We start from the raw sequence: 10,393 nt of genomic DNA on the forward strand, positions 1-10,393 counted from the left end.
AGCTGTGATCTTCCTTTGGAATCTGAATGTTGTCTTCTTTTTTTTTTTTCTCCTGAGAGTCAGCAGATAGAATAACTCAGGAAATTATCTCACAGATAGTTGGACAGAGAGACCAAGAATAACAAAAAATCAAAACTTCAAGCTGTCACTTTTTTTAATAGTTTTCATCAGTCCCTCTGGCCACAGTAAGGAAGCAAACAGATCCAGACTTGAAGGCACTGGTTAAGAATGTAGAGCAGGAGTTCCCGTCGTGGCGCAGTGGTTAACGAATCCGACTAGGAACTATGAGGTTGTGGGTTCAGTCCCTGCCCTTGCTCAGTGGGTTAACGATCCGGCGTTGCCGTGAGCTGTGGTGTAGGTTGCAGATGTGGCTCGGATCCCGCGTTGCTGTGGCTCTGGCGTAGGCCAGTGGCTACAGCTCCGATTCAACCCCTAGCCTGGGAACTTCCATATGCCGCAGGAGTGGCCCAAGAAATAGTAACAACAACAACAACAAAAGGCAAAAAAAAAAAAAAAGAATGTAGAGCAGAGCTGCTCTAATTTAATCAAAAACCATGAATATTTTTGCCAGAGTTTTTTTCCACTGGCTTTATAAAGATCGATTACGTGATTTCTATTTTATTAATACTCAGCAAATGTTTATAGATCAGCTAAAAAAATTCTTTTAAATGTATTAGGTTTTTTTTTTCTCTCTTTTTTTGTTCTTCAGGGCCACACTCATGACATATGGAGGTTCCCAGGCTAGGGGTCAAATCGGAGCTACAGCTGCCAGCCTACACCACAGCCACAGCAACGTATGATCTGAGCCTAGTCGTGACCTACACCACAGCTCACTGTAACGCCGGATCCTTAACCCACTGAGTGAGACCAGGGATCAAACCTGCAACCTCATGGTTCCTAGTCGGATTCATTTCTGCTCTGCCACAACAGGAACTCCTAAATATATCCATTTTTTTGAGGGGGATATTTAAGCATGCTATTTTGGCTTTTCCAAAGTTTTTAGGTCTTAGAACTAGAAAACAAATCATCTAGTTCCTCATTTCATTGTTTAGGAAAGTGAGACCCAAAGAAGTTAAATAATTTTCTAAGGTCACATGAACATGAGTGGCCTTAGAATTAATTGTATAAAACAAGTTAGCTTTTCTGAATAGATGCTTTTTGGTTTTTTCCCACATAATTATAGGGGGAATTCTATATTTAATGGAAATCAGGGGGGAGTTTACATCTTTGGTGATGGACGAGGCCTTATTGAAGGAAATGACATTTATGGTAAGCATGTGATTTTGTTCTATAAAATTTTAGAGCTTAGCCTGTTTTCCTGACATTAGCAAGTAGACCACTTGGAAACTATCTGAGGAGAACTGATCCAGTTTCTTTAAATTCTCAATAAAGATTTTTCTATGACATTTATTCACTTAACAAGCATTTACTGAAGACCTACTATGTACTAGGCACTATTTTACATACCAGGGATGAAAATAAAACTAAAACCCTAGTCTTTCAACGAATCTACAGTTCCCTTAGATTCACTCCATTGTTTAACAATTAAGAAGTTATTTCTGTGGTAGTTTGATATATTTTGGTACTAATTAGAAAGGAAAAATATTTATTAAAATTTTCGTGGTACTCAGCAGACATTTATTAGTTATCTATGTACTAGACATGATATGTTCCTGGACTTCCTCTTTTGCTAACACTTACCTGGATAATGCTTACATAAAGCTTACTTAGTGCTAGACACTTTTCTGAGCACCTTACCCGAAGTCATATAATATTTACATCATCTCCATGAAATAGATGCTATTAAATATCGCTATTTACTAAGCAGGAAGCAAAGGTACACAGAGGTTAAGTAACTTACTCACACAATCAGTCAAATTTCTGGGTTTTAAAACTTAACAGCGCAGCTCCAGAGCTGTTCTTAACCACTATACTTACATTGCCCATGGTCCTTCTGTATCTTTTTACACTTCTGGTTTCCTTAGTTTTGTCTTATAATGTTGGTGGACCATAAGTATCTCTCTGACTATGACATTTTTAACAAAATTTTGCTCTTACTGTGTTGCATTAGGTTGCATCCGTTGATATTGTTAATTTTATTTTTAAATAGGCAATGCATTAGCGGGAATTCAGATTAGGACAAACAGTTGTCCCATTGTTCGACATAACAAAATTCATGATGGCCAGCATGGTGGAATTTATGTGGTAAGTTAATGAATACAGTTCTAGAATCTCCTGCTTCAAAAATTCAGGGAAAGGAGTTCCTGCTGTGGTACATTGGGCTAAGAATCCGCCTGCAGTGGCTTGGGTCACTGTGGATGCCGAAGGTTTGATCCCAGCCCAGCACACTGGGTTAAAAGGGTTCAGGGTTGTTGCGGCTACGGATGGGTCACAGCTGTGGCGTGGATTCAGTCCCTGGCCCAGGAACTTGCATATGCTATGGGTGCAGCCATTAACAAAAAATTAAAGTAAAAAATTTTTAAGAATTGAAAACTCAGAAAAGGGGGAGAGTTCAGAATTATGTCTACCTTTAGGTAGGCCATATTCAACTATTCCTATTCAAAGTATGATTTTGTGACTACCTTTAATATTTAGGCTATAAATAAGACTCTTATGCTCTCTGCCAGTCTATGAATGACCTAATTTTTTGTGACTGCTCTGTAAAATTTAGTCAGCTGAATTTAAGCATAGGAGGTAAGTTTCTTTTTTTTTTTTTTTTGCTTTTTAGGGCTACCTGCTGTAGCATATGGAAGTTCTCGGGCTAGGGGTGGAATCAGAGCTACAGCTGCCAGCCTACACCACAGCCACAGCAACACCAGATCTGAGCCGTGTCTGTGACCTACACCACAGCTTACAGCAATACCAGATCCCTATCCTACTGAGAGAGGCCAGGGATGGAACCTACATCCTCATGGATACTAATTGGGCTCGTTACCGATGAGCCACAATGGGAACTTCCGAGATAGGTCTTTTTATTTAAGCTTCTGATTATAATTGGCAGTATAGGCTGATCTCTTAAAATCGACTGGTTGGCATTCTGAGTTATATTTGTTAACACTGGAATTTTGCCATTGTCACTATTGTCTGAGTCTTTGAAATTTTTCGAAAGTATTAAGTAAAATCATATCAGTGAAAGTATTAATAATGCTAGACTTTTGAATACTTTCATCTGAAAAAACCAAACATTTGAATTTATGTTGAAATATAAAATCTTACAAAATTTAGGAATTCCCACTGAGGCACAGTGGGTTAATGATCCAGCTTATCTCTGGAGGCATTGGTTTGATCACTGGGCCTGGCAGCCTGGCACACCGGCTTAAGGATCTGGCATTGCCACACTATGGCATAGGCCACAAATGCGGCTCAGATTCAGCCTCTCTCCCAGGAACATCCATATGCCACGGGTATGGCCAAAAAAGAAAAAAAAAAACTTAAAAAATTTAAAAACCTACCTATGTATTTATCAGTCTTAAGTCTTCTGTCACCATGGTATCTGAAACTGCTTTTCAAGTAAGAACATGTAGGAAATTTTAGAAAGGCCTTTGTGTAATGCCAAGTGTGACTCTTTTTTATTAACAGTTTTGGAAATGTTCATATCTTAAACCTGCTAAAAATAAAAGTTTTAGTAACTTTAGTCTTGTTTTGAAGTGATTTCACCAGCAATGTATTGAAATAACTATTAATTAACTGAGATTTAAAAGTATAAAACCAGGAGTTCCCTTTGTGGCTCAGTGGATTACGAACCCAGCTAGTATCTATAAGGATGCAGATTCGATCCCTGGCCTTGCTCAGTGGGTTAAGGATCTGGCATTGCCATGAGCTGTGGTGTAGGTCATAGACATGGCTTGGATATGCTGTGGTTGTGGCTGTGGTGTAGGCCAGCAGCTGCAGCTCCAGTTCAACCCCTAGCCTTGGAACTTCCATATGCTACAGGTGCAGCCCTAAAAAGCAAAAAAAAAGTTCAAAACCACATAAAGAACAGTATAAAAACTTTGGGAATTTAAACTCAGGTAGAGACTGTAAAAAGAATGTTATAATTACCTTCTATTCAGATAAAAAACAAAAATTGAGGGGTTTTTTTGTCATAAAAGAGAACATAGGCTATAAACTGCTTGGTTTATACATGATACATATTGTAATCAGCGTAACTTTTATTTAGCATGAGAAAGGACAAGGTGTAATAGAAGAGAATGAAGTCTATAGTAATACTCTGGCTGGAGTCTGGGTGACAACTGGCAGCACTCCAGTACTGAGAAGAAACAGGATACACAGTGGCAAGCAGGTAAGATTATTTTGGACTCTTGTACGGGAAATATATTGTTGTAAACACTTTTTTTATTTGAAAAAAAATTTTTTTTAATTTTAGGTTGGTGTTTATTTTTATGACAATGGACATGGAGTGCTAGAGGACAATGATATCTATAATCATATGTATTCAGGGGTTCAGATAAGGTAAATGTTTTCACATTTGGCTTTCTTTGGGGAGGAAGTTGTGAGTATGTGGGGAATAAATAGAGGAAATTTCCTGGTTATTTAATGCTCAATCTTTATGCCTCCTTTTGTATATACATTTCCATTCTATCACACTCCTGGCTTAAACCATCATAATATAACTTTGCTGGAGGTTTGTGGGCTCAGCAGGTTAAGGATCTGGCATTGTCACTGCTGTGGCTTGTGTTCGATCCCTGGCCTAGGAACTTCCTCATGCCATGGGTGTGCCCAAAAAAAAGAATATAACTTTTCTTAGACTAGCTAAGGACAGCAGCCAATGGCACATATGCTGTAAGAGCTCATGTCCACTGTTTTCTCATCCACTATGACAATTGTATCAGCTGTCATTGTACTCCATCGTACTTGCAGAGGGGAAGGCTGTATAAAAATACTTCTGAGCTATACCTGGCATGTCATGGGTACGTGTTAAATGGGAGTTTGTGTTTTTATGCTATTTCTGTAAAATTAATACTTTTTACACCCCTCTTTCCCATATTTTAACAGTTCTTGGAACTTTAGGAGTCCCAGTTGTAGTTTAACCCTTTATTTTACATATGAGGAGACTATATAATAATAAAAGTTACTTTATCTAACTCCCTCAATTTAGTTTACATATTAGAATGTTCAACAGTAATAATATAGTCTATAGCTAAGTATGTTCTGTAGGAAATAGAAATAAGCAAAATTAAACCAGTTTCATAACTGACAGACTTCTCAGAGCATCCTGAAGGTGATGCTTAATTATATGGTCAGTTCTTACTGTGATTAATACAGATTTTTCTACTGTTACCTAACATGGCATGTAGGAGTAGAACCAATTGAAATGGCATTATTTTCTATTCTGTCCATAGGACTGGAAGTAACCCTAAAATTAGACGCAACAAAATCTGGGGAGGACAGAATGGTGGAATTCTAGTTTATAATTCTGGTATGTTTAATCTTAATTTTTTTTTCTCAGTGCTAATAGTCTTCAGAAATAAACTTTCTAAATAATATAACCTAAATTTTTGCATTTATAGGTCTAGGCTGTATAGAAGACAATGAAATATTTGACAATGCAATGGCTGGAGTCTGGATTAAGACAGATAGTAATCCTACACTAAGAAGAAATAAAATCCATGATGGAAGAGATGGTGGCATCTGTATATTTAATGGGGGTCGAGGTATTGTTGTTAATTTTGCATTAGTAAAAAACCCAGTATTCTGTTATTCTTCCATATCTTTAATGGTCAGTGACATTACCAATTAATGTATTATAAATAAGGGAAGCTCAGTCTTTTTCCTTATTAAGTCTTGAGATGGGGTTTAGGAGATAGTGCATAGAGTTAAAGGAGACACATTTTTACAGAATTTTTCTTTTCCTTTTGTAGCCACCTTGAGTGTGTCACTTAGTAGAGCTTTTTTAAGGTAGCAGAGTTTGTTTATACCCCCTCTCTGGACCTTTTATTATTCAGAAGTGATATGATTATAATAAACTTTAAAGTCAATATAATAAACTTTAAAGTCAAGTAATAAAGTCAACTAGGTGTGAACAGTTGGTCTGTAAATATATTAAATGTCTGTAGTAAACAAGTATTGCTTCGTATCTGTTCACAACTGTTTGTTGGAGAATGGAATTAATGAAGCTAATATGTGCTCTGTTTGGTATCCATAAAAATCAAATCACTTTGCACTGAGGCAGAAGCTCAGTCCTTGTCCCTTGCAAATGCATATTGTTCAAAAAGAGAGACTGGGAAAGACTGCCAAATGCAAATTATCACCATTCCTGAAATAATCAATAATGCAGCATTATACTTAACCTTGTATAGAGGGTTAGCAAGTTATTACTCTAACATATAAAGATTTAATCCACAAAATTTTATGAATACCACCAAGCAATGATGATTCTGTTAAACTAGGTTCTCAGGGAACTTACAGTAACTCATAAGTGACATATCTCCGATAGAGTTCTTTGTAAGATATAACCCTATCTTATGTGTTGATAAGGAAACAATACAGAATGGTTGATTTATTTGTAAGGTGTTGTGAAAGATTCAGGAGTAAAATCACTGAAGCTGTGTCTTGAAAAACGAATATTTACTGTTAAGTTGGGTAGGAAATCGAGGGCCATTCCAGTTGTAAAAAGTAGTTATTTCGCTCTTTCATTTGTTCTTTACATACTTATCAATTAAACATCTCTGTACCAAATACTGTGATACAGATGCTAATGATAAAATGGTGAATAAAACAGTACTATATCCAGAAAGTTTAGTCTAATGAGTGGCACATTGTTAAGCAGAAGTGTAAAGGAAACTGAAAGTGGTTTAGTAAGGTAATAAGAGATACTGAAAATTGAAAGGGTGCAGGGCCTGAATCATAAGCTTTGTGTATGCAGTATAATGAAAAAACATTGTATATATGCAGTACAGTTTGGACTAGATCTTAGCAATAGTGCTTGAGGAGATTATAGTGGACATATGCAAGATTAGGGGCAGGGAAGGAATTGGAACAGTCTCTTGTAGGGCCAAAGGAATTTAGAATTCAATACTGTGAACTACTACAGAGCGGTCAAACGTCTGCATAAATTAAAAAAATTTCACGTCTTCAGGAAGCAGAGAAGCACTAGTATGCAACTAATTATAATTCACTGTACGTAAATAGGTTTTATAGGAGTAATATTAAATATTTATTCAGTACTATGTATTTTTACATACATTAACTACTAATAACCATATGTGGTATGTGCTATTATGCCCATTTTAGAGATAAGGAAACCAAGACAGAAGGAAAGTAACTTGCCCACACATAGTAAGTGGTAGAGTCAATATTTGAAGGCATAAAGTTTGATTCCTCGGCCCACTTTTAATCTGTTTTCCTGCCAGAGAGAAAATAATTAATTTGATGTAGGGAAGGGGAACTGAAAACGTCCCAGAGGAAGTGACATTAAGAATACAGTTCCCATCGTGGCACAGTGGAAACGAATCCAACTAGGACCAAAAGGTTGCGGGTTCGATCCCTGGCCTTGCCCAGTGGGTTAAGGATCCGGTGATGCGGCTCAGATCAGATCTGACGTTGCTGTGGCTGTGCTGTAGGCCAGCAGCAACAGCTCTGATTAGACCCCTAGCCTGGGAACCTCCATATGCCGCGAGAGCGGCCCAAAAAGACAAAAGACAAAAAGAAAAAGAATACAGGACATTGCAAAAAGAGGAAATAATATAAACCAAAGGCATTAGGAATAAAAATGTATAGCATATTTAGAGCATAGGTAATGTAGTAAGACAATGGAGTAGGTTAGAGGAATATTTTGAAAAACTAGTTGGAGTTCCCGTCGTGGCGCAGTGGTTAATGAATCCGACTAGGAACCATGAGGTTGCGGGTTTGATCCCTGGCCTTGCTCAGTGGGTTAAGGATCCAGCGTTGCTGTGAGATGTGGTGTAGGTCGCAGACGAGGCTCGGATCCTGAGTTGCTGTGGCTTTGGCGTAGGCCGGTGGCTACACTCCGCTTAGACCCCTGGCCTGGGAACCTCCATATGCCACAGGAGCGGCCCTAGAAAAGGCAAAAAGACAAAAAAAAAAAAAAAGAAAGAAAGAAAAAGAAAAACTAGTTCTCTTGTGGGGCTGTGGGCTAAGGACCTGGTGGTGTCCCTGCAGCTGGGGTCACTGATGTCGTGCAGGTTCGATTCTTGCCCAGGGGTCTTTCACACTACACGTGTGGCTAAAGACAAACAAAAACCTGTAAATAGCTAGCAAGTTTGGTTTTTTGTTGTTGTTTTTGTTTTTGTTTTTTGTCTTTTTGCCTTTTCTAGGGCCGCTCCCACAGCATATGGAGGTTCCCAGGCCAGGGGTCTAATTGGAGCTGTAGCCACCAGCCTACGCCAAAACCACAGCAACTCAGGATCCGAGCTGCGTCTGTGACCTACACCACAGCTCACAGTAACGCTGGATCCTTAACCCACTGAGCAAGGCCAGGGATCGAACCCAAAACCTCATGGTTCCTAGTCGGATTCGTTAACCACTGCGCCAGGACGGGAATTCTGCAAGTTAAACTTTGTTATAAACGTAGATTTTTATACAGATAAAGGGACATGATTAGAGTTGTAGAAAACTGGGGGAAATACAACAGAAGAGAGACTGGAAAGAGACTGGAAATTGCTGATAGTGGCCAGAAATAATCAGGGCTTGAACTGAAACATGGAGAGTGCAAAGGTTCTAAAAATATTTCAAAGAATTTAATTTTAATTCAGCATTGTTCAGTGAGAATCAGCTTTGTGCCAGGGCTCTGGGATGCAGTGGTGATAAGCTAGACATAGTCCATGCTACCAGAGAACTTTGGGTTTATTGGTTAGCATGGCTACCTGCCAGTTTTAGCAAGTTTTGGTTAAATTCTCCTTTAAGGTGTCTGTGAATAAACTTTCTTCTCATTTGGAAAGTTAATGCTGTGAATTTTGCAATGCAGATAAACTAAAAGAAAAACTTTAAAAATACCAAAAAGCTTAGTAAAATTTGCTGTATGCATTAGCCTTAATCTGGGGAAATATTTTATTGTAGGTCTCCTTGAAGAAAATGATATTTTCAGGAATGCTCAAGCAGGTGTTCTCATCAGCACTAACAGTCATCCAGTCTTGAGGAAAAACAGAATATTTGATGGATTTGCTGCAGGTTTGTATTTTCGTTTGTTACCTATAGCTAGTTTTCTATACATTAAATTATTTGATTCTTGGTATAATATTTTTTTTGCTTAAGGTGTACAAAGTGTGCTGCAGAAGAATTTGGCTGAATGCCTGTTAACAGTCACTTATGAGAGCACCTTCTTCCAGTCTAAGCCAAACATAATTACTGCTGAGCTGCAAGAGTAATATTTATGAATCATTGAGTAAATACAGTGCAGACTAAATACATGCTAGTACTACCATTAGGAATAAATTCAAATAAATGTAAGCCTTCTGGTCTCACACACAGAGAAATTTTTTTTTTTTTTAAGATCTTGGTAAGTTAACGCCAAGTATTTCAGCTTTTCCCAGTGAAGACAATGATTACTTTTATTAATTTTGTATAACCTATCTAGCTCCTACCAAACATTTATGGGCCCTGTCTTCTTAGTTTGCAAAGGAATTTATTTTAAATGACATTATTAAATGACAAACAATCTATACCATTTCTTCCTTTAGCAAGGATAGTGGATTATCAGTAGTGGAAAGTGAATGTTATTATAAATGATTCAAATAAATATTTGCATTTTATTCTTCAGATGTTGAGAGCAAATGTACTTTTTGTATAAGAGAACAAGTTTACTACATTTGCTATATTTTTGCCCCAGGTATTGAAATTACAAATCATGCAACTGCAACACTAGAAGGCAATCAGATTTTTAACAACCGTTTCGGAGGCTTGTTTTTAGCATCAGGTGTCAATGTGACAATGAAAGGTATGTTGGAGTCTTTTCTGCCTTTAAATGCACTCAATATGCCATGAAAAGATAATCAGAAGGCATTGTTATTCATTAACAATGCTTTCTGTTACTCTACAGTAGTTAACAACTAAAGAGAACTATTTTCAAAGAATATAGAATTGTTCTAAATATTTGGAATCTTACACCAGGAAAACTCATTTATTTCTAAGCCAATTTTTTTACTTCATTGGTTATCCTCTTTTAAAGCTTCGAAATCTTCTAATTAGAATAATCTTATAATTTATATTTATCTTATCTCTATACTCTAGAATTTTACTTATTTTTCTTTTATTACAGATAACAAAATAATGAACAATCAAGATGCCATAGAAAAGGCTGTCAGTAGAGGCCAGTGTTTATATAAAATATCAAGTTATACCAGCTACCCCATGCATGATTTCTACAGGTATAATTTCTAAATTGAGTCTTGAAAAGGGGGAAGATAGCGATTTTCTTTTTTAAACTGACAGAACC

General features: G+C 37.3%; 1 protein-coding gene across 2 annotated transcripts in view; it reads left to right on the forward strand.

Moving 5' to 3' along the window:
* FBXO11 (F-box protein 11) overlaps positions 1-10,393 on the forward strand; it is a 96,167-nt gene that overhangs the window by 83,882 nt on the left and 1,892 nt on the right. For both annotated transcript variants that reach the window (XM_047782128.1, XM_047782126.1), the window contains exons 13-21: positions 1,184-1,269; positions 2,111-2,205; positions 4,160-4,282; positions 4,367-4,452; positions 5,343-5,419; positions 5,511-5,654; positions 9,019-9,129; positions 9,788-9,895; positions 10,217-10,325. In XM_047782128.1, the coding sequence (XP_047638084.1) occupies positions 1,184-1,269; positions 2,111-2,205; positions 4,160-4,282; positions 4,367-4,452; positions 5,343-5,419; positions 5,511-5,654; positions 9,019-9,129; positions 9,788-9,895; positions 10,217-10,325 (939 nt within the window). The remainder of the gene's footprint in view (positions 1-1,183; positions 1,270-2,110; positions 2,206-4,159; positions 4,283-4,366; positions 4,453-5,342; positions 5,420-5,510; positions 5,655-9,018; positions 9,130-9,787; positions 9,896-10,216; positions 10,326-10,393) is intronic.

The sequence above is a fragment of the Phacochoerus africanus genome, chromosome 5, assembly GCF_016906955.1.
Source record: "Phacochoerus africanus isolate WHEZ1 chromosome 5, ROS_Pafr_v1, whole genome shotgun sequence".
NCBI classification, from domain to species: Eukaryota; Metazoa; Chordata; class Mammalia; order Artiodactyla; family Suidae; genus Phacochoerus; species Phacochoerus africanus.